This window comes from Psittacula echo (genome assembly GCF_963264785.1).
Source record: "Psittacula echo genome assembly, chromosome: 1".
Lineage (NCBI taxonomy): Eukaryota > Metazoa > Chordata > Aves > Psittaciformes > Psittacidae > Psittacula > Psittacula echo.
In genome coordinates, this window is record NC_137735.1 from 112,112,008 (window position 1) to 112,137,176 (window position 25,169).

The 25,169-nt window shown below is 39.4% G+C and overlaps 1 protein-coding gene across 1 annotated transcript in view; it reads left to right on the forward strand.

Moving 5' to 3' along the window:
• Positions 1-25,169, forward strand: part of ANO2 (anoctamin 2) — a gene marked incomplete at its 3' end in the record, with an annotated part of 168,195 nt that overhangs the window by 129,518 nt on the left and 13,508 nt on the right. The window contains exons 14-18 of the mRNA XM_080619311.1: positions 472-673; positions 5,061-5,172; positions 6,492-6,549; positions 7,439-7,539; positions 18,190-18,338. Coding sequence (XP_080475437.1) covers positions 472-673; positions 5,061-5,172; positions 6,492-6,549; positions 7,439-7,539; positions 18,190-18,338 — 622 coding nt within the window. The remainder of the gene's footprint in view (positions 1-471; positions 674-5,060; positions 5,173-6,491; positions 6,550-7,438; positions 7,540-18,189; positions 18,339-25,169) is intronic.

Sequence of the window (25,169 nt, forward strand, 5' to 3'; positions counted from 1 at the left end):
AATAAAACAAACACAACTGGAGAGTAAGGTGCTACTTCTGCTATGCAGAGGTGAAGGTGAATCAGCCAGTATAGTCCATTTACTTGACTGCAAATAAATGTAGGTCCTACAGTCCAAGCCACCTGAACCTATTGCCAGATGAAAGTACTTGCTTAATATCTGCATTTGAACGTGAAATACCTGAATTTCGCTAGTACTGCATGAATAATGTATGGAAATTTAATCAGAGAGGACATGTACATCTTCAGGAACTGTGCCATTTCCAAGTTCAGAACCCATTTTCATCACTATATCCCTGTTAGAGAGTTTTGAATTCTCACATTTTAATTGGATTTTGATTGTATTATTGTGTTGCTTTAAGAAATAACCACACAATGACAATTCATGGAACAAACCCAACATATCAGTTAAAGCTTCTGTTTAAATGCTAATATCAAACTTGAACTAATCTATCTGTACATTTGTTTGCAGATTATGCTGACGTTTTCAGCAGTGTTTGGTGTGATTGTATACCGAATTACTACAGCAGCAGCGTTGTCATTCAGCACAAACGAGACAACCAGGTCAAACGTTCGAGTGACGGTGACCGCAACTGCTGTCATCATTAACCTCGTTGTGATACTGATACTTGATGAAATTTATGGAGCTGTTGCCAAATGGCTGACAGAAATTGGTAAAACTATCTCACCACATTCCTCATTAGTATATTACATGTATTGACATGACAGTATGCAAGAAGATTCTAATAAGAGTAATTCCCACTGAAGAGTGACAGTGAAAATATTCAGGCCTACAGAGTAAGATGCTCAGACATGCATCCGTGAACTAGGGGTCTAAGCCACAATATGCAGTGTGCCACTAATAGGACTAATTAGCCTGGCCAAAATGCCATGTTAACACAGCTGTGCTATTTTCAGCATCTCAGCTGGCATTTCTGCATTGCACTGGCCCTGGGCCAAGATCCACTTATCTATGGCTGGTTGAGAATTTTTGACCTGATATGTATTTTGATGTATATCTTTACCTCTAGGAGCTGGGTTTACTGAAAGTCATTGGGTTGTTTCAAGATGCTGGTCACTCTGGCAAAGCTGCAGTGACAAATACTTCCAGTGTTGTTTCGCTGATGTGATTTTTAGCAGGTCCTTACAATTCAAAGGACTTTTTTTGCCGTTACAGGAGCATGTTTGTGCTGGACATTTTTATAGTAATATCTATTTCTAGAGATTGGATTTTTTTTTTCTTTTAATGTCATACTGTTACAACCCTAGCAATGTATTTAAGTCTTTTAAAGGAGATTCATTCCTTTGACTACTAGTCAAAGGCTTTTAAGCTAGAGTTTTATTATATATAAATATATATTATAGATATATATAATATATATCTATAATATATATATATATTATAGAGTTTTATTTTGTTATACACGTTAGGCTAATAGGAGTTTAGGCTGAGGTTTCGTTTTGTCATATACATTAAGCCAAAGATGTTTAATGATAAGGCCCTAACATGAGATTCTTGTAGCTGTCATTAGGTATTCTTTCCCACATTTTTATGCATCTCATCTAATTCTAGATGCTTCAAAATCTAAGAAAATAAAGTCAATTATCTGAAACACTGAAAATCAATCTGCAAAATTTAGATGCAGTTAACTGTAGCAAGTGCCTACCTGTTAGTTTTGAGCATCTAAACTTGGGCATCCAAATTAGAAACTTTTTGACATCTGGAGCCTGACTGAGTCATTTGAAATTCAGATTCCCTATCTGTAAAACCTACGGTGATTTGAAGCTGGCTGGAACTAGCAAACTTCAGATTACAACCTTAAGAACTCTTAGAATTGTGTTTCTTATTCTGTCTTTCCCAGGACACTTTCAAAATCACAAGTGAAAACGTCTCTGTTAGTCCTGTTTTTTGAAGAACACCATAAACTGAAGTTTTGTAGCTGTCAAAATAGAGTCCAATCCTGAATTTTTGAAATATGGTCCTGTGGTTTTATCAGTAAGGGTAGCCTGATAGTTTAGATTAAATTCATAAAGATTTGAAAGAAATGGAGATAAAGCAATTAATTTTCACAAAATGCCACTATATGGGCTTAATTTGTTTGTTTATTTCTGTTTATATCAGGCTTTGGACAGAATATGGCAGGGTTACACAAATTAACTCTGTTCTAGTGGCATAAACTCGGGCTTACTGTTCAAGCCAAAACTATACCCACATTTTCAGCTTTCATGTAACTGACAAGATACTAACTGTGTGTGACCTATCATTTCTGTCCACTGCACCTGTCCAGGTAAGAAAGGACACAACTGTTAAGGCATGATAGGACTGCGTGGAAAGAGTAGGAAGAGATGAAGGTGAAGCTTCTCCTTTCTGGCAAAATTTGAGAAGCACAAGCCACTGCCATTGCCTTTCTGGGGGAAGCACAGGAGGAAAATCTCTCCCTTTGAAACCTGCATCCTTCTGAATTGTGAAAGAAACAAGAATACCTCACTTACAGCTCTTGTCAGCATAGGTTTCTATTCCAACATCAAGTACACTTGAATCTTTGTTCAAGTGAAAAATTGCAACTGTAAGCACACTAATATTACCACTGATAGCAATTCCATTCATCATACTATCAGAGTAATGGATCTGCCTCAATACCTGCCGAATAAGTGCTTGGGAGTAAAAAGCCAGTAGTTTTGTTGTAATCAATGCAGAGAGCTTATGCAGCAGGCACTAGGACTCTACATACCTCTTATGGAGTCAACAAAGTGGAGCACTGATGCCTGTTTATCACAGATCAGACCAGCAAAAGTTCATATTATATCCTGGTATTCACAAGTTGAATAGATAGGTCATCTTCAGTAATCAGGTGGTGCCAGACCTGACCTACATCTCATCTGCTCACTAGTAACTTCACTCAGGTCAAGGAAGAACCAGTTAAATGGGGACAAAATCAAAACTACTTGTGTAGTTTCAATTTTGAACTACTTGTGTAGCACTGAAGGAGTTGCTGCCTTATAAAGGTAGCAACTCCTTCAGTGAGCTAAGGCCCATGCCACAGATATTTCAGCTCATTCTCTACCTGGAAAGCTTCAGCTGCCCAATTATGCCAATGCACAAACAATGGCTTATCATCAGTGTATCATTTTGGGGGGGAAAGTTTTCTCTCTTACTAATGCATCTATTCTGGCTGGATGCATTTCTTCTATAGCAGACTCCACTAGCTAGAGGACAAATTCTGTGCATGCCTCAGTATGGTATAGTATATCTGAGTGTGGGGAGGGAGTGAAGAGCTGAGTGAGTCTCTGGAACCATATATGGTGTGCAAATTTTCATCCAGAGGCTGAGCTCATCTTTGTGTGAGTTCTCCATGAGGCAAAGGCTAGGATTTTAGTCCCTCAAATTAAAAGCTGCACCACTGTTACACAATATTCCTGTCGCTCTGAGTTGTTGCCCAGCATTTGGGATCATCTACAAACTGTTCAAATTGTTTGAAGTTTTAATTCAGATTTTCAATACATATAGGTGAATGATGGCTTACAGCTCATCAGATTGTTGACTTTATGAAAATATGGTTGAAAGTATCACAAATAAAGTTTGTCAACAGGGACACATTAGAGTTTTGCTATTCTTTAGTGCCCAAATTAATGCCATTCTTCCTTAAAAAAAAGAAAAAACAAAACCAAAACAACAACCAAAAAACAAACCCAACAAAACTGCAAAGTAACCAAAACACCCAAACTGTGCCCCAAAACAAAACCGTACAAGTACAGCAGTATTTTTAATGAAGTCGTTAAAGCCAAAGCTCTGAATCTAAGTTTTTATTTCACACTACCATCGTGCTACAGAAATTCAGTCAATAACATACCACAATAAAATTATCTGCTTTCACAATAGTTAACAGCTCAGAATTAGTGTGGCAGTACAAGAGTTTAAGCCATATAGAATCTTTAAAAGTATCCTACTGTCAGTTTGAAAAGGCTCTGTCTTATACCTATGATGTGTTCTATTGGTAGAAAATTTCCATGGAAATTGAAATTAAATCTGGGAACAGAGTAATGAATACTCAAAATATTTAAGACACTTTTTTACAGTTTATCTAAACAAGTCTAGAAATGTAGACTATACAGTGAACAGAGAAGCACTAGCAAAAATGTGCATTTATTTTGCATGGGAGTTAACGATTCACATGGTGCTTTATTCAGAAAGGTACTTAGTCTTGTGTTTAGTGTCAAGCTCATTAACAATCTCGTTATAGAAGAAAAGGCTTGTGCACACAAAGTTAAGAAGGCTTTAAAGGCATTTTTTCTGGATGAAAGTCTGTGCTTTGCTTTCGTCATTCATGAATTGAGAATATTAATGCTTTGTTATTTCAGTTATGTAACTGAATAATAGACGTATGCTTATGTGCAATTAAAGTTGTTTGCACTGCTTAAGCTTTATCCAATGGAATATCAAAATCCAAGTTGTTTTTTTTTTAAACTCCAGATAGCTAGGAGGAGAACCATGTAAATATATGATAGTTATTTTTGTCTATAATTATTAATAATAATATTTACATCATATTAAAAATACACTTAATACTATTATATATTTAAGAATATAATAGATGACAGAGTAAATGACAGAGGTCTGTGCTAATATTTCATAAATGTGGCCTGAAGCAGAGAAAGGTGATGTGGTCTGCCCAGGTTTCTCAGTAAGGCAATGAAAGAGACTGGAAAACTGAGATATTGCCAGGTCCAGGCCAGGTGTCAGGATTTGCTGGCTTTTTTGCCATTGGGGTATTCGATAGGCAGCCAAGAGCATCTTGGCATAAGCTGTCAGAGGCTTATCAGAGAATCAAGTTCATTAATGTTTCTATTAATGAATTTTCAATTTCCATCTGGAAATATGGGAAGACTCTGGAAATCAGAAGTCGGTGGCAGAGCTAGTGTGCATTCATACAAATTAAAAGTAGAAAAGAAAAACTAGTATTAGCTCAAAGTTTGCAGTTTGGTTTTATATTTGGGGATATCAGGGATGTTTACATATTTACTAATTGATTTCTTTGGTTTGTTCCCCCTTACTTCTCTCAGAGGTACCCAAAACAGAGAAAAACTTTGAGGAGAGACTGATTTTGAAGGCATTCCTACTGAAGTTTGTGAATTCTTATGCACCAATTTTTTATGTTGCCTTTTTTAAAGGAAGGTAGGTTAAAATCTCTTTTAGGTACAGATATTTATTTATATAGATATTTATGTATATATATGTCTGTATTAGTGGATCTGTGTTTAAAAATAGGCACCAAGTGCTCCCTAAGTCTGGGAGTTGTCACCTTCACCAGATATGAAAAAGTATCATAAGCAGGATTGTCTAAAGCTTGCTTTTTAATGGTGGGATGTGGTGAGTACTGTTCTGTCTCTGTTCTAAGTAGAGCATTGTTCTGAAATGCAACAGTTTTAGTTTTCTTTCAAATAGGAATAATTCACACCTCAGAAAATAATACTTTTTAGTTAAAGAAGTGTTACATTTACAAGCGAATAGTAGTGTATACAGGTCTTCACTTTCCACATTTTAGCAAATTTTTCTTGAAGCATCATTTAGCAAAGAAAAATTTTCCTGTTTCATTTTGAATTGTGGAACTACATTATTACTTTCTGAACATTTTTCACTATTTGCCTGTATCAAGTTAAATTAAGGAATAGCTATAGTCAACTGGAAGTTGCATGTTTTGGCAAATGAACTGATTGACCAAAAACCTAATTCAGCTGTCCTGCTAAATAAGTGTGACTTCCTATGGATTCAGGATTATTGTCTTTTGGGACCCAGTTATCCACAGCATAACACATGCTTTTGAATGGGAAGTTTAAAATGTGTGCTAAAACTTTTGCAAAAATGTTTTAAATATCCTCTGGATTCTGTTTCATGCTATTTTTCTGTTCCTTTTGGGGGCTGTAAAGTTTGTTAATCTATACTCTTCAGTAATCCTACTCAGCATCATCTATTAAAGAATTAACAATACATTTTACTAGCAGTTGTAAATATTTTAAGACGTTAATGAAAAGTATTGCCAATTTCTTTCTTTTTTAACCATATTTTTGTGTTTTATGGTTAGAAAAAAATCAATCTCACTGTTTCTCCCTGTGTAGTCGAAAGAGCCTTGACTGTGCATAGATGTGTAAATAATCCCATTCAGGGCATTACTCAGATGCAGTAGAATGCGAAGTAGGACAGGTATTCCTAGTTTTGTTTGTGATCTCAATCAAGAGAGGGATATTTTTATTATTATTCAGCACAGAAAAATATTTCATTAAAATTATTTCATCAACATGTAGTGAAAAACATTTGTAGAGTCCTACTTCAAAATGATTTTAAATAATTGAAGTTGAATAAGTGTTGAGTCTTAAAATTCATTTTGAAGTGACTATTTGTGAAATTTATTTTAGTTAATATGTATGAACACTTATGTTGTTAAAGTTAACTTTGTCTTATTTTTATGTTATTTCATATCTTGTTATTGCTTTCAGATTTGTTGGCCGTCCTGGTCGATATGTATATGTGTTTAACAGTTATCGAATGGAAGAGGTAAGTACATATGAAATTCAAGAGGAAAAATCCTTAACAAAAAGATATGCATACAGTGCATTTCACCAGAGTCCAGATAATAATAAGAAAAAATAGAAAACATATGAAGACAAGATGCTAAATCTTAAAAATAAATAGAAACCCCTCAAATTTTCCATCTGAGGCACCTATATGTTCTTTCTTTCTGTAGTTTTGGATAATCCATGCTCTTTCTCAGGTGAAGCTTCACCATTTCTATATTTTATAACTGGGCATTAAGGCACAAACATTGCATGATTTGAATGAGGCCCTTGGGAAACCTATGGCAGACCTGGAACTTGAATCTGGCTTATCCTACTGTAGATAACTAGAAGCCTAACATTTAATAGCCTGAAAAGCTATAGCCATTTTGTGCCAAACCTGTAAACACTTGTTGGGGTTTTTTTTCTTTTTTCTTTTTTTTCCCCCCAAAATTCCTTCTAACTGCTGTGGGTATTCCCTTGAAAATCAATAGACATACTAAAGGTTTTACAATAAAGCTTATGCATAAATCTTTGAAAGATTGAAGACTTTCTTCTCCCTTGGGAGACATCAGGTTGGAAGAGTATTGGTGATACTGCATTATGTTTATTACATTGATTTTATAGTAAATATTTAAAAGGAAATATAGTAGTCCCAGGGCACAGTCAGTTATTTCAGAGCTCTGCACATTTTCCATAATGCAGTTTTATGAGTAGAGATGAAATACCTTGTTAAGCATAGAATTGAAATGATTGACAAGCTCCACACTCCTGCTCAAATTGGTGGCAGGGGAGATGGCCACATATAGACATCAGTATGTCTTCTAAGTGGGTACTTTTAAATTAATATTTTTAATCCCTTCACACTTTATGGTTTTGTTTAATTACAGTGTGCTCCAGGAGGATGCTTGATGGAACTTTGTATTCAGCTGAGCATCATTATGCTTGGAAAACAACTGATTCAAAACAATCTATTTGAAATTGGAATCCCGTATGTATCCCAACTTCTCCATTACCATGCGTCACTCCTATGACACAGTAAATTAAAGGCTTGATTCTTATTCAGCTGGATGGGACTTTTGCCACTGCCTTCAGTGGGTTCTAATTGAATGTGATGATAAATCACATTTTTTGTTGTGGTGAAATGATGTGGCTGTATTTTATGTTGAATAATTGGCTATATCTGCAGTAAATGGCTTGAAGAAAGTGATTGAATATATTAAATAATTGATCTAAATTAACTTTAGAAGCCTGGGAAAACAGGCAAGGTATGATAGACCTCTTGGGAAGTTTTAGAGAAGCTTTCAGGGTAGCAGTATCAAATAATATCAAATTAGCGTAAAGTGGAGGAGAGATGGCATGGAGAAAAGCGGCAGCTCCTAAAAGATGTTAAAATATATCACTTGGCCTATGACTATGCTATGGGTTTACAGATAAAGTCCACACGTTTCTAAGGTGCCTGTATGCCACTGTATGATGCAGGAGCTACAGTATGGGAGGGATACTGGCATGCTGCTCAAAGTCTGTTTGCCACAGAATGCTTACTGCACAGCATCCTCTGCTCCCAATACAGGAAGAAATCTCTCTTGGTCTGTCTCCAGTGTCAAGGAGATCTTCAGGCACTGAGAATCCACTAAGAATGCCCTGCTCTCCTTCCTCCTGGGAGGTTTGCTCTTGTTTCTGTTAACTGAATCATCCTTGCTGGTGGCAGTGGTCTGTGAAATGTACTAGATGAAGAATCTGGCTTAGACACAAGCCTTGGCTCCACTGAAGTTAGTCAGAACTTTCAGCTCTGGTGTCAGTAGCTTTTGGATTGCATCCCTAAGGAAGGCCTTGAAGATGCTAACTAGAAACAAAGATGAGTGTGCTTGAAAGATTATGAAATATTTTCAAAATGAGCCCTTTTCCTCCCTTTTCCTAGCAAGAAGTAATTTAAATAGAGAGCAAAATTTCCCAAACAAATCAAATGTGGGTTATGGATGGTTTCATTATTCTTGTGTCAAAGTTCAATAGGAAGGCCTGTTTTCTGTCTGCATCTCGTTGAGTTTACAGTTTATTTTGAGAAAAGGGTAGTAAATCATTCCCAAAATATCTGACATGCTGAAGGCTTAAAGCTTTCTCAGTGTAAACCTGGTGAGACATTTTTCCCCGTCTTCCAAAAACTCACTGCTACCGGCTTTTTTAACTGGGATTTTATGATGTTAGAAATACTGAATTTATTATTTTTGACTCATGAAAGCAGAGACTGATCCAGTCCAAACAGAAAATTCCTGTCACATTATTTCTCAATTCCCTCACTACAACTCTTGGTGCAAGAACGTGACAATTGCATCCCATTTTTCTCCATCATTTCTGCTCCCAATGTGACAATTTCATCCCATTTTTCTCTGTCATTTCTGCTCCCCCGCTTTTCTGCCAACAACCTATGGTGGCCTCAGTTTTTAAAACTGAATGACTGTTTAAAAACAAACATGCTTTTATTCTCTCCTTGCCAGTGAAATACCTCATTTTAGTCACAATGTTATCTTGTCATCTTGAATTTCCTTTTTTGTTTGCATTCTCCAGAAAATCACATGCATGTCTGTAGTGTTCACTGAACCTGTTAGCACCAGAAGCACTGTGCTGTACTGAATATGAGTTAATTAAATCAGTTACCCATCTGTTTCTGCATGGCCACTCTACTGGTTTGGACTAGACTCTTCACGATATTCATCTGCCCCACATACACAGGCACACTGACAGTTTTTCAGAAGGCTGTGCATAGGTCTGCTGGACACACATAATTCCAGACTAGTAGGGACTCCAAACATTCGTGTGTTGCACAACTGGTAGTTCTGTGTCTCACACATCATCTACTCTGTCTATAGTTATTAGGAGATGTGATAGATGTATAGATATAGATACCCTTGCCCTCTGCCTTCCATCCTTCTTATCTGCTTTCTTGTCTGGCAGTGGTAAATGCTCCATCCCTGGCAGTGTTGAAGGCCAGGTTGGATAGAACCTTGGGCAACACCGTCTAGTGTGAGGCGTCCCTGCCCATGGGAGGCAGGGGGTTGGAACTAAATGATCTTAAGGTCATTTCTAACCCTAACCATTTCTGATTCTATGATTCCTCCTGCATCCTGTTCTCTCTGTTCTACTACCTGTTTTCCTCGGTAACCTCTTACAGCCCACTCATCTCCTCTGTTAGTTCATTCTTGTTTTACCAGTAAGTTTTTATTTTCCTTTTCAGGATATCTCTACCTTCATCAGGCCCCTCTTATATTTTCCAGTGTCTACTTCTGCAATGGCAGCCTCACTGTGATGAACAGTCCTCCCATGGCGGAAAGATAGATCAGTCTTTTCTATGTTCAGTTTCAGCAGCTGCACTTTTTCTGCTCCCCTTGCCCTGGGTCTCTTTGGAGGGAATGAGAGAGTAAATAACACAGATTCTTCCACTGGCTCCCTGTATATCCACTGAAGGCAGAGTACAAGTGCTGCAATCAACCTTAGCCATCTGGAGATGGAAGGACTAACATAAATCATAGAATCATAGAATAGTTAGGGTTGGAAAGCACCTTAAGATCATCTAGTTCCAACCCCCCTGCCATGGGCAGGGACACCTCACACTAAACCATGCCACCCAAGGCCTCATTCAACCTGGCCTTGAACACCACCAAGGATGGAGCATTCACAACCTCCCTGGGCAACCCATTCCAGTGCCTCACCACCCTAACAGTAAAGAATTTCTTCCTTATATCCAATCTAAACTTCCCCTGTTTAAGATTGAACCCGTTACCCCTTGTCCTGTCACTACAGTTCCTGAGGAATAGTCCCTCCCCAGCATCCCCGTAGGCCCCTTCAGATACTGGAAGGCTGCTATGAGGTCTCCATGAGGCCTTCTCTTCTCCAGGCTGAACAGCCCCAACTTTCTCAGCCTGTCTTCATATGGGAGGTGCTCCAGTCCCCTGATCATCCTCGTGGCCCTCCTATGGACTTGTTCCAACAGTTCCATGTCCTTTTTATGTTGAGGACACCAGAACTGCACACAATACTCCAAGTGAGGTCTCACGAGAGCAGAGTAGAGGGGCAGGATCACCTCCTTCGACCTGCTGGTCACGCTCCTTTTGATGCAGCCCAGGATACGGTTGGCTTTCTGGGCTGCGAGCGCACACTGAAGCCGGCTCATGTTCATTTTTCCATCGACCAACACCCCCAAGTCCTTCTCTGCAGGGCTGCTCTGAATCTCTTCTCTGCCCAACCTGTAGCTGTGCCTGGGATTGCTCCGACCCAGGTGTAGGACCTTGCACTTGGCATGGTTAAACTTCATAAGGTTGGCATCAGCCCACCTCACAAGTGTGTCGAGGTCCCTCTGGATGGCATCCCTTCCCTCCGGCGTATCAACCGAACCACACAGCTTGGTGTCATCGGCAAACTTGCTGAGGGCGCACTCAATCCCACTGTCCATGTCACCGACAAAGATGTTGAACAAGACTGGTCCGGTCCCAACACCGATCCCTGAGGGACACCACTCGTTACTGGTCTCCAGCCGGACATCGAGCCATTGACCACAACTCTTTGCGTGCGGCCATCCAGCCAGTTCTTTATCCACCGAGTGGTCCACCCATCAAATTGATGTCTCTCCAATTTAGAGACAAGGATGTCGTGTGGGACAGTGTTGAACGCTTTGCACAAGTCCAGGTAGATGACGTCAACTGCTCTGCCCCTGTCCACCAGTTTCGTAGCCCCATCATAGAAGGCCACCAAATTGGTCAGGCAGGATTTCCCCTTAGTGAAGCCATGCTGGCTGTCACCAACCACCTCCTTGTTTTTCATGTGCCTTAGCATGCCTTCCAGGAGAATCTGCTCCAAGAGTTTGCCAGGCACAGAGGTGAGACTGACTGGTCTGTAATTCCCCGGGTCATCCATTTTTCCCTTGTTGAAAATGGGGGTTATATTTCCCTTCTTCCAGTTGTCAGGAACTTCACCTGACTGCCATGATTTTTCAAATATGATGGCCAGTGGCTTAGCAACTTCCTTCGCCATCTCCTTCAGGACCTGCGGATGGATGTTGTCAGGTCCCATGGACTTGTGTACGTTTAGGTTTTTAAGATGGTCTCGAACCAGAGAAATGATTTCTTCCTCAGAATCTGGAACTGTCCCCTATATGCCTGTAACATGGAAGTATCTCTCTGCTAAATTATATGATGACCCAGATTGAAAGAGTTTTCTCCCTTATTGAAATCTTGGGATATCAGGATTATTTCAGAAAACATTTTTATTTCATTCACCGTAAAATCAAAGGCATTCGAATTGCTTTGCAGAACATCACAAAACCTTACTTCAATTTGCTGTCTCTTTCCGTCATAGTACTATGTAGATGGGAGACTGAGTTCATAAGCAACAGCTATCCATTAAATCTCTAGCGCCCTATTGTTGCCACAATTGGGAACCATCATTCAGTGTCTTTATTCTGGATTATTCACGGTCAATGCTGGCTGAAGAATTACAGAGTTAAACTTCAGAGGGCAGCCCTGCATTGCTTGGCATCATGGGGACACACAATATTTTCTTTGCTGTTTCCTTCAATGTTTCTGAAGAAACTACTACACAGCTATGGCAGATGTGACTTGCTGGTCTTCTAAACATTTCTGTGATTTCTTTTTCAATTTCTGCACCCAGGAATATCAAAACAGCTAGGTAAATGCAACAGCATTTGAATTATGGAAAACTAAGCCTTCTTGAATTGAAATGAGTGTTCTGTGGGGCTGGAATTCATAAGTTTAACAGATGTAAATATGCTACAGTTCACTCAGATGTGTCACATACCATAATTCTCTTACTGTTGCCACAGGAACTGACCCTAAAAGGCTGCAGGGCTTGAAAGCCTTAACCTTTTTTTCAGTTCTGTTTTTCTGAACTTATTGAAAAAAATCCATGTGGTTATTTTATTACTCTCTGTCTTTGACCTTGGTGCTAAACCCTTAGGGTGAAATCCTGGCTCTATTGATGTCAATGGCCAAACTCCCATTGACTTTTGTGAGGCCATGAATTTGGCCTTTTTATTCAGCATCATTTAGTTCAAAATGCATTTGACTATGCTGGATAAGAATACCAAGAGTTAATAAAAATCAGTTTAAAGACACCCTTTCATAGCTACTATCCCTGTGTTGCTTTTCACCTTTAATATATTGCTGTTAATTCATGGCGTTGGGAGGTTTCAGAGTTTGTTGGTTTTGTTTTTCTTGTCTTTCCTTTCCTGTTTTTGGTTATTGTTTTCTTCTGTTAGAGAAATCAAAATTCCCAAACACAACTTAAACTCCCATAGAACCCAGGAGGTCTGAATGTGCCAGCAAAGCATGACTATACCATAAACAGTGGAATCAAATGAAAGATTAAAGTCCTTTCATTTTCCCTCTGAATCCTTCTTGTACCGCCTGTGTGTGAATATGAGGTCTCTCCTTATGTGAACAGACTGTAGGAATATGACTGAAGAAAAGCCTGGACCTTCAGTACTCCATTCACAGCAAACAAAATTACAGGCAAGAACACAAGAGTCTGAGCCACTGCACTTCCTTTTCTTCAGATACTAGTGTCCATCTACTCAGTTTTTTCAGTCTAGCTTTCTCCCTTTATGCTTTTCTATCATGCTACCAAGACAAAAATGCTAAATGGAAGGACAGCCTTAAAACCCACCTGATATAAATCATTCATCCCAAGCAGCTGGATTTTAGGGGTTTTCTGTCATTTCATATAGTCTATTTGTATCTCTTTCTAGCAAGTATAGCCTTGCAGCACTTCAAATTCAGCCCTTGGTGACTGTCACAGGTGATCTGCCTTGAAGTACCCAAGAGTATTTGGTAGCTGAGAGTTCTGAGAAACTGGTAGGCTGATCCTCAGTTCCAACCTTTCTGGCAGGCCATGGTGGAGATGCACCGTGAGGACTGCATAGCCATCAAAGATGCACAGACTTGTGCCTCTGTCCTGTTTCAACCTGCCCCCAGCTGCTCTGCCTCTCCAGCCTCCATGCTTTCCACTCTCACTGCACAAATTTCTCATTTTTCTCAGGTCATCAGATTCTCCCAGATTCCTCAAATCCTGCTACTCCTTTTTAGTGTATAAATAGAGCAACTGTTCAGTCATCTGTCTTTTTTTAAAACCACCATGTGCTTGCAGCCCAGCCAGGATCACTTTGATTTTGATTTCTCTCTTTTTTTTTCTCATCCTTTTCATCAAAAGCTTGTGGATTCTCTAGGGGTGGGGTATTTTCCCTTAGTGATTTTGTGCTCTCTTCAGATGCTGATTACTTTGCATAATGCTGTACTTATTGGTTATATTAGGAATTATAAACAACATAATTAAACCACGTTCCAACCTCCTATTTAACACAACAGTTTGGTGCCAATCCCTTGTGAGAAAGTGCAGTCATTTTTAACTGCTCTAGACATAGCCTTCTGACAAAAACCTGTTCATTTTCTTTCTCCCTGATCCTACACTCATTCTTTTCAACGCTATCAGTCTCTTTAAGAATGTATGTTGCTTTTTAGTATTCACTGGCAAAAGGATCAGAAATAATGGCTAATCTACAGTTTTCTCTGTCCAGATTCATATGGCTACTTGTAAGGTCATGAAACCTTGCTGCATGTGCTTCTTCAGAACAAAGCGTCTTGGAGACTCATCCTGAAGGAGCAAACTTTCTCACTGGTGGGGCTGCCTAGCCTGCAGAAAGCAGAAGATAAAATAGCTGATAGTTATAATTCTGTCAACTTTGTTTAAAAATATTGATCTGAGGAATTAAAAAGCAGGTTTCACACAAGTGCATTTAAAAAGCTTACTCAGTTTTAATAACACAATCATATGTGCAGCTATACAGTTCTGCAAAACTCATTTTCATTTCCCTACTGCTGTATAGCTGGAGAATAACACTGTGCAAATCCCTGTTTTCTGTTCCTTTAACTTTCTGACACGTTTCTGTTTGGTCTCAAACTTCACATGCTTGGATATGACACAAAGGTACATTTTTTTTCGTGGAATATTTGAAAGAAATACTTTGGCTTGCTTTCAGCTAGTTGATCCTTTAAAAAAATGACATAAGAATAAAATAAGAACACTCTTCAAAGCTTAACTCAAAATGGTGAAAGGTGCCACTCCTGACGCCTGGCTTATAGATAGGCGTATGAGAAATTAAAAATTATTATGGAACCCTGGATTTAGTGTATTCCCAAATAACTATGAAAAACAACTACTATTATTTTAGTTACTGGGTTCTCAGGGGAGTTAATTTTATGCATTAAACTCCGTAACTAGACTCCATTGTGCTCTAACCAGAGGATTAGATCACATATGTGCAGACTTCACATTTAAAAACACCCAAATTTTATCTCAGCTGCTGTACAGTGACAGTGAGATGCTCTTCAGTCTCATCTGACCATGGAAATGTGAGCAACATTTATAGCACATATCCTTTTACTGGAACAGAAATCAGAATCAGCACTGTCTTTAACTTATTGTTCACTGTCCTCTGAGAGTCCCTACATTAGGAAATTAATTGGGATATGCTGAAAGAGCATCCTGGGAATTCTTTGATTGTTTTAAATCCTGCCCCCAGTTTCCTACCTTTTGAATACTGTATCACCTCTGTCATGGACAAGTTCCCTTGACTGCCATAAAAGCAGGGGGGAGGTGGGAATTTTAATGTCTTGAAACGGCTGAGTTTGCACGATGTACGAGGTAAATGTCTTTGTAAGGATCCGTCTAATTCTTTCTTGTGAAATACTTTAAAACTCCCCATCCTTTTATTAAAACTGTGTAAACTGAATGTTCTGGGTACTGCAAGTATTTGGTTAGCATTATTGTATCAATTTTTTTGAGTATTGACAAAGTACGGAGAACATTACTATTAGAGATATGCCTTAGCCGCACTTGGAAAAAAGCTGGAGTTGATCTCTTGATTTTTGCAGCTTTGTGATCCTGGCACAGAGAGGACCTGATGCAATCTAGGTCTGTTTTAAGAGTGTCTGCCAACCCCCATTTCCTCCATACATAGGTGATGAAATTGAATTGGTCCTGTAAACATTGGTTGGTGTAGAAATTCTGCAGCCACTGTGGTCATTTCCAGACTGCAGTAGAGCTTTGTACAGTGTTTCTGTGTGGCTCGGTGTATATTCAGGAACAAAGCAATAAACCTACCCAGCAAAGCCTTTAGTGTGTTTGCCAGCTAGCCTTGCCCTGCTACTAAAGTTAGGGTCTGAGAAAGTGGTTCTGCTTAGCTTGAAGTACAAATGAAAACCACTGCCCCATACAATCTTGCCTCCAGGCCACACACCTCTAGTTCAAAGGATTTATCGCAAGCTGTGGGGGAAATGCTTGTGGGAGAGCCCTGCTTACACTGTTGGCAAAACATCACTGGGATTAGTCTGGATTTTCACTCATATGGCACATATGTGAAGGAACTATAAAATAATGTTGTGCATATTTGTGAAAGATAAATTTAATCTGCAAAGGAAGACATGCAGTAAGTATAAATACTGATGTTTTATGCTAATTTGCTGTATTTCACTTCCTTGATTTTGAAGAAATATCTCAACCTATTGCATTTTTTTCCATGGGACTTTCTTATTGTATAAAATGGCATGAAGTTATTGATGCATATGCATTTAAAATGTCATTTTTGGGAGGGCACTGGGAATACTTTACTCTTCTTTTAAAGATGGATTCATTCTACTCTGGGATTTTACTACTTAAGAAATTCATGTGTTTGTCAATGTTGTGAAATATGTACCCCCATTTCAGTAGGACAGTGGTTGATACTACTATTCATGCTGAGATCCAAAGAAATACTTGCACAAATAATTGCTCACCCATGTTAGTAATTTATAGTCTGGCCAAAATGAACTATGTTATTGTAAAATGTGGTCAAAATGAGAAACTCTGATACAACCTCTTCTGATCTAAAGGAGGTGTGAGATGTAACCGATCTGTGTTTATTTAAATGGTTTTGCTTTTCTGCTTCGGAGGCAGTGAAAACTCACCAGCAGAGCTGGGCTTGCGAGATAATCAAAGGTTTCCACCTTTCACCATAACAGTTGTTGTCTGGTAGCTCAGTGTTCCACCTTTATACACACTGTGATATATCTGAAGAAAAATTCAGAACCTCTAAAACTCTTATGAGAAATCTTTTAGGGAAGATTATGCACTTATGCAAGTAAAGCATCTAACTCACAGTGAAGTATATATTTCAGGGTCTATATTGACGTGCATAATTTGCTGTATACATGATTGGTAGCTTTTGGGAAAAATAATTACTTCGGAAATACAAAATTATTCTCATAAGCATTCAACAAATGTTTCAGGTTTTATGTTAGGAGTTCTAAAATTGTGTAGCTTCCAGTGGCTTTCAGTGAATTCCAGTTCTTCCATAGTGAGTGCCAGTGGGGGCTGCACTGTGGAGCATTGAAGAGGTTGTTACTGCATGCATCCGAAGTTACACCTTTTTAGCACTAATTTGTTACTGAGTCCAAAGAGTGCAAAGTGACTAAGGTAGGGTTTTTGTTTGTGCTGACAGGAAAGGTACACCTCTCTGAGACCAGATTCTGCTGACCTTGCTGAAACTCTTGTGAATCTGATTCTCTCTGTTACTTTAAACCCTGTTTGCACGGTATGCTGAAGCAAGGAGATTGCATTTCTCCAGGATGACAGGCCATTAGTAAAATTAAGACATTCCTTATACTTAACATTTCATTGGTACATATTTTGTTGTCTTTATTAGCTGTAACATCATTTTAATTAAAGAGTGCTTCCCCTTTAAGATTTGACAAGCATCATCTTCTTTTGTCTATTTAGATAGACTCGGGTATATATGCTTGTGACAGGAAAGCACTGGAATTGAAGAGCTGTGAGTGTTTTCTGGTGGTCACAGGGCTGGCTTTATGTCAATATTATTCCTTTTTGGAGCCCTGAGAGGCTTTGGACCTATCAGTACCCTGGAGACACTTCTTTCTTTGGTGCTGCATATTTATTAGCAGAGATGCTTATAACTTTTTACTTTGAACAACAAGCATGTTTCATGCTTAAAATATTCATAAGTTCACCAGGTTTAGGAATGAGTACGTTCCTGCACCCTCTTTGGCAAAATATCTGGTCATTTTGACCTTAAAAGTATACTATATTGGAAGTTTCCAAGCTTAATGGTGAGAGAAAAATTTACCTGTGCTAGATATGTGCTATGAAGATATCACATTACCTTCTGGTATATTGTTTGTTTCTTCTTTCTTTCTTTCTTAAGGGAGAAGTGCTCAGTGTGTTGGTTTTGAGTGTATTATTTATTATCGATATTTAAGCCTGAGGTGCTTGAGCTTCAGGAAGATGTCCATTCGACACATCTACAGAGAAACTGTTATTTAAATGTTCTGGGTTCAACACCATTATGCTGTTATAACTTTTCTCTTGACACAGGAACATAGGAACTGCTTAATCCAGCGGCCTGTCACCTGGCAATAAGCAGCATCAGAACTTTAGAGGATGGTGTAGACTAAGCCTGTTGGACACCAAAATAACATGGTCCATATTTTATGTCTCTGTGCAAAACTCGGGCCAAATCTTGTAGGGTTAAAAAAAAAAAAAAAAAAAAGGACTTGGTTCAATCTGAACTTTTGTTTCTCAGGAAGCTAAAGAAACTCTTCAGGAAGCTGAAGGATGAAAGAACTGAGCTAAAGGAAGTGGACACCAACCAATCAAAGGACTCTCAGCAGTGGGATCTGGACTACACTTTGGAACCTTTCACTGGGCTGACTCCAGAATACATGGAAATGAGTAAGTTTTCCAAATTCCCTTTCCCTTTCTGGATAGCCATAGCTTTACATAAGACCAATCACCATATATTATATGACTGCATGTCATAAATTGTCATGATAAAGGGGAAAAAATAACAAAACACAGTAGTCTGCAGAAATTGTATGCAAGATAGTAGGGCTATGAGGCTATGGCGTCACCAGCATAGGAGCAATGATGAGTCCTAGTATCTGTTTAACATGTATACTGTGAGAATTCAATGTTCCAGCTGAGAAAAGTGCATAGGAACCATTCAGCCACAGAACAGGATAGATAAGGTTGGAAGAGACCTCTGGAGATCATCTAGTCCAACCCCTTCCTCAAAGCAGGTTCAGTCAGAGCAGGTTGCTCAGGGACTTGTCCAGTTGGGTTCTAAATATTTCCAGGGATGGAGACTGTAGAACCAATCTGTGCAATCTGCTCCAGTATTTGATCACCCTTCCAGTAAAATACTTTTTTCTTACGTTAAATTATATTTCCTATATTTCAATATGTGCCGTTTGCCTCTTGTCCTTTCACTGGACACTCTTGAGAAGAGTCTAACTCTGTCTTCTTTAATCCTCCCAAGATTGGTAAAATCCCCTGAACTTTCTCTTCTAGTTGCAGAACAATACCAACTTTCTCAGCTTCTCCTTGTACATCAGGTCCTCCAATCCCTTAATCTTCTTAGTGGCTTTTCACTAGATTCACTGCAGCTTGTCCATGTCTTTCTTCTAATGGGAACATAGAATTAGAAAGAGCACTCCAGGTGTGGTTGCAGTAGTACTGATCAGATAGAAAGGATTCCCTCTCTTGACTTGCTGTCAGTGCTCTTCCTAATGCACCCCAGAAGGCCACTGGGCTTTGTAGCTATGGCATATTGCTCGTTCATGTTCAACATGCCGTCCAACAGGACGCTAGCCATTTCCCTCTCAATTGTTTTAACTCACCTTAGGATCTGGCTGTGTGTTGCAGCCTTTACTACTTTGTCCCCTTCTGCACATGATGATACTTTGTTGAAAAATTCTCATTTAGGATTGATTTTTTTCCACACATTACTTCAGCCTGAGATTATTTTTCCTGCTGGAAACTTTAAGCAAGCTTCTTTGCAATTTTTGAGTTAAACAATGATGAAAAATTATAGATATTTCCCCTTGTAAATATTTTCATATGTTTTTATGCTCAGGAATAACTCAAAAATGTCTGCACTTTGACATCCAAAATTTCCTGGTTAGCTAGTTCTCTCTAAGGACAAGGACCTTTAGTTATTGGTAATAAACAGAATAAATACAACTGTTTATAAGTATTTCATTTCTTGTCCTTGCACATCTGTGGCAGTTGATCTTATTAATTCTGGGAACTAGAGTACATGATCAGTTACAGGATGAACGGCTAATTGCAGCAAAAGCCACTGGTAGGTTAAGGAGGAATCAGACTTCTTCCCACTATATAATGGGCCAGAGAATGCTGAGTATGATCTGTGATAACCAAGAGGTGTGGCTGACTGATACAGAAACATGATAGAGCCTGGAGTGTGTTATGAACTAGAATATTCCACCTTCCAAATATTATATGCTGCTGCTTTCTTTCTTCTAACTGTAGTTGGATCCAATTAAAGTGTTCAGGTGTGGGAGACAACTCCCATTGCATCTGAGATGATGCCGCCACCCTGATTTGAGACCTCTGTAGCAGAATACCCTTGATTCATTGATAAGGACACCACTTAGATGCAAAGTCTTGTCTTGTTGGAATAACTGGTAGTATCAGAGTCTAAGCTACTTATGTTATAAATCACTGGACGCTAAGCCTGTGTTTTAGATTAGTCCCTTGTGCCTAGATCATAAACAATGTTGAGTGCCTCAATCTGCAGTCATTCAGGGATAATGAGATAGAAGCCCCACAAATGAATGGATGAATTACTAATCTAAACATTTGTTTACAACAGAAGAATTAGCTTCTCAAGTGAAGAGACTATCTCACTGAGCCTTGTAGTGTGCCACAGCAAGCTATGCCCTACCCGTGGGATAAAAGACAAATGCGCAGCAAATGAAACCCAAGCTGCACCCCCCTAGCCTGCTTATTGCCCCGGGTCCATATCACTGCACTCAGCTGTCAGATTCACTGTGGAGTGACTCAGACCACCCACGCCGGCAGGAAGCATTTTGTACAGCTCAGCACTGAACCTGTCAGCTGAGATTGCTGTGAAGGGCATCAAGCTGAAATGGTGAGGCAAGAGGCAGTTACACAGCTTATTTACCTATTTTTCTAAATTTGATTTGGGAGGGGGAAGGAAGGGAAACAATGCAGCAAGTGCAAAGGAAGCTTTTTTTTTTCACTGAATTGCTTAAAAAGGCAGACTGACTAGAATGTAAGAAGAGGTATGATGCTAAGGAGGAGAAATCTGACTGCTCTTTCAGAACTTAGTTCCTAATCTTCACACTGATTTACTCAGGCATGCTCCCACTGGTATTAGTGGCTGTCTGCTCAACCAGGAATGAAGCAGCTGAATAAGTAACTGTAGTCTGGTCTTACTGTAGCCTTTGAGTTCCCAGTACAGATGATGATGGGGTTTCATGCAGAAACAGGCATAGATCTGTGCGTAAATGTTCACTACATTTAGGTTTGTCTTGCCAGGGTGCTCCTCCTTTTAAGGATGGGTGGCATTTTCAAGACTACACAGAAAACCTCTGACCAAGCTGGGACTCTTGACTCTCGGTCTACCATTCTATGGGCTGCAACCTAATCACAGGCAGTCCTTGCCTTTTGTACCTATACAGAGTCTCTTTGACTGATTTCTATCAAAACGGTTGACATGTGTCCTTTCTAATGGAAACCTGGATTCTGGCCCACTCCCAAAGTGGCAAGTCATATATTCTCTTTTCATTCCCTCATTAAGCAGATTAGCTCTGGTAAATCACTAGTTGTCTGAGGATAATGTTTGTAGTGGTCTCAGGATGTATTTTGCAGTATGATATGCCACAATTAAAGGAGATTTTGATGATAACTGTCCTATTTCAATCTATATTGGAATGGCCATTTGGTGGTTGGAACTAGGTGATCTTTAAGGTCCTTTCCAACCCTAAGCATGCTATGATTCTATGACTTCAAAGCTGCTGAGATATCCTTTAGTTCTGATATCTTGTATGAGGAAGCCTGAAGCCTTGGAGAGATCATAAAGGCCTACCCCCTGTATCACAACCATCTCCAAGAGGAAAAAAAATGGGATATAGTTGGAAGTGACTCCCTTCTGTGGGGACAAAGGGTCCGATAAACCAGAGAGAACCCCCTTTTAGAAATGTCTGCTCCCTCCCTGGGGCCTGGGTTAAGGACACCATTAGGAAACTTCCTAGTCTGATATGGCCCTCAGACTATTAGCTATTACTGCTCAAGGGTGGCAATGAAGCTATAATGCATAGTTCAAAGAGATCAGAAGAGGGCCTTGGAACTTTTGGTAAGGGAATCTGGAGCATGGGTTATTTTTTCTTCTATCCTTCCAGTTGCAGGCAGTGACACTCAAAGAAACAGATGGACACAGTCTGTTAATACATGTTCAGAACCACACACACTTTTGAATTTTTCGATAATGGAATGGCCTAGATGGCATCAGACATAGGTGGTAATAGGAGCCAGCAAGGAAACATCAGTGAAATACCTCAAAGGAATTAAGGGGTGTTTCTCTAAGAACGTGGCTTAGCTGACAGCCCATCTGAAGTGCCTCTACACCAATATATACACCAACACATGAGCAACAAACAGGAGGAGCTGGAAGCCACCATGCTGCTAGAAAGCTATGACCTAGTTACTGAAACTTGGTGGGATGAATCCCATGAATAGAGCGTGGCCGTTGATGGCTACAGGCTGCTCAGAAGGGACAGACAATGAATGAGGGATGGAGGTATTGCCCCCTGCATCAAGAAATGGATAGAGAGTGAAAAGCTGCCTCTGAAGAATAGCCACAAGCAGGTTGAAAGCTTATGGGTAAGAATTAGAGACTGATACAACAAACGGAACCTTGAGGTTGGTGCCAACTACAGGTCACCTGATCAAGGGAAGTCTACTGATAAAGCCTTCTTACTCCAGCTACAGAAGGCATCACATTCACAAGCTCTCGTCTTGCTGAGGGATATCACCCACCCTGATATCTGCTGGAAAAGTAGCACAGTGAGCTGTAGGCCATCCTGGAAAGCACTGAAGATAAAAAAAACCTTCTTAAGCCAGGTTGCCCACAGAGGTGGTAGATGCCCCATCCCTGGAAACATTCAAGGCCAGATTAGACAGAGCTCTGAGCAATCCTATCTAGTTGAATATGTCTGTGTCCACTGCAGGGGAGTTGGGTCAGATGACTCTAAAGGTTACTTCCAACCAAAACCATTTTATGGCTTTATGATTCTATGATGTAGCTTTAAAAAAACCAAAGTCTGGAAGTCAGGCAGACTTCCATTGACTTCAGTGGCATTTTAAAGATGCCAGTGGTGTGGGAGGAAGAGGTTAACACTTCACCATGGCAAATAAACCCTTAAGTTTCTTTTTTGGGGAAAACTTTTATGGGTCATGTCTTCAGTGAGCTGAACTCTGAATGTGATTTTTGTCAGCAGACTGCACTGAACTTCTTTTTTGAATGAGCCTTGTCAGTCAATAGCATGTCTGCACATAGTTTTGATTTGCACCAGTGAAATTTCTGATGGCTGTTTGTTTTGATATTATTGACTGATATATATATTTGCATTTTTTAGCAGACACTCTTCAGCAAAGATACTCTTACTGTTTCTGCATGATCAGAAAGTTTGGTTCAAGGAATTCTGAAACATAAATTGTCATTGTTAACATGTGTCAGATTTGTCATTAGTACTTCCTGTTTCTAAAACTGTGCAATGACTTTTGACCCAGCCTAATATACCAGACCATATGCGTTCCCAAAGTATATAGCATATATAGCAGTTTCCTCATCCAGCTGGTAGCAAGGTTTCAACGTGTGTAACTAGCCTGAAGTAACAGAGTTGGCAGCAAATTAATGTTTAGAGTAGCAATAAATATTTCTAATTAAACAAACTTTATGAAATGGGCTCCAAAACCAGCTAAATTATGCATGTGAATGTCTGAAATTTATACAGTTTTCTTGAAATGAAAATGACATCAGCAATGACTCAGATTCTTATTTCATTCAGTCTTCCCTTCTCCAGTCTAACTCATCTAAGAGTCCAAAGTTCATGTGGCAATTAACTGGAAACACTATTTCTCAAAGAGAACATCCAACTTCTGTTAAAAATCAAAGGCAAAACTCCCTTTTGAATTTGAAGAAGAAAATTATCACATCCAGGGTTTGTAGCTACCAACTACTGTAAGGATTGATCTCAGAAGTTTGGAAGAATTTCCCCTAAAGCAGGAAAAACCATCAAAAAAGCAATGTGTGAGGCAGAAAAACAACAACAACAAAAAAAGAATCATTGAAGAGAAATCTGCATTTTTGTATAATCTTTATAATAAGGATGGATTTGAAAATACCAACTCAGCCTGCTGTGTGTAGGCTTGTTGTATACATTTATTACCAAAAAGTAAAGTAGTAAATTATAGCTTTTCCTTGGTTTCTTGGGTAGGCTTGGCTATATATTGAATAGTTCCTTCTTAGAACCTGGGAAAATGGAGTGACGGCACAGGAGTGATTCTTCCATTGTTTACTTCCAGTAACAATGGAAGTAAATCCTATGACAAATATTACTGACACAGAAGTAAGACAAAGGCACAACAGAATCTTAAAAAACTACCTTCTCTTATGTTAGATTTTGATGTAAAAGACACTAGGTTTATTCACAAGACTCAGTGTGTAGATCTGGTAGAACCTGAGTAATATTCCCCATGGAAAGATTTATGCTGCAGACTGATTCTTTATCCCTTACACAAGAATACTAGTCAGAGCTCTCCAGATCCCTCATTTAAAAACCTTGATCAAAGTTCTTAATCATAATTTGGAGGACAGAGTTAGAGGGACAGTGTGTGTTATGTCTTTGTTGGTGTTGGGTTCTGTTCAGGCCCTGTGCACAGAGGAAGAGCTTCTGTGAAAAGTGAACTTTTGAGAAGTGCTGCGATCTGACAGACTTCTCTTGATGCTTTTGTTTTTCACAGTTTTTGTCTCAGGGCCAAGCCAGCCTAAGCCTGGAGAAGATGTTGCAGATGTGACATCAGGTGTCAAGGACCTCATGAGCTGTCTTTGCCTTGCCTCTTGCCTGCTTAAGTCAGATAGTTAAGGAAGACTTATCTTGAGCAAAAATAGTGTGTGGTTTGGTTGTTTTCTGTCATTGGAAATACAGTCTGTGTCACTGACAGCACATCTTGTGTCCTGCTTTGATGCCCCAGGAGGAGTTATTTCCCAAGTCCTTGGCTTCCCCATATACACAACCTGCAATCATTTTCTTCGCTGGCTTGTGCCACGAGGCTGGGTGATGCTCATTTCTGTTGTCTCCAGGTTGGCCTACCAGACTAGTAAGAAAGCTATGAAAGAGGTTGATTGTCCAGAGGTCCAGCTCCTTGCACAGTTCTCTTTAGTTTTTTGCCTCCAACCTCAGAGGAATAATCACTCAATTCAGATAGGCTCCTATATGGAGTCATAGGCTTAAAGATGAACACTAAAAGAGCTTTGTATAGAGACCTGGTGGTATAAGTGTGAACGTAAAAAGATGTCTTGGTGTCAGCTGTCCTGGATGGAACAGTATTTATGAGTGCCCTAAAAGTATTCTAAATGTTTCTACTGTGATGGGAGAGATATCCACAGAACTCTAGGATGCTGCAACTAGGTTACTTCTGTGACCTGAACTGTAGAGCTGAGATTTCCTTTGCAGT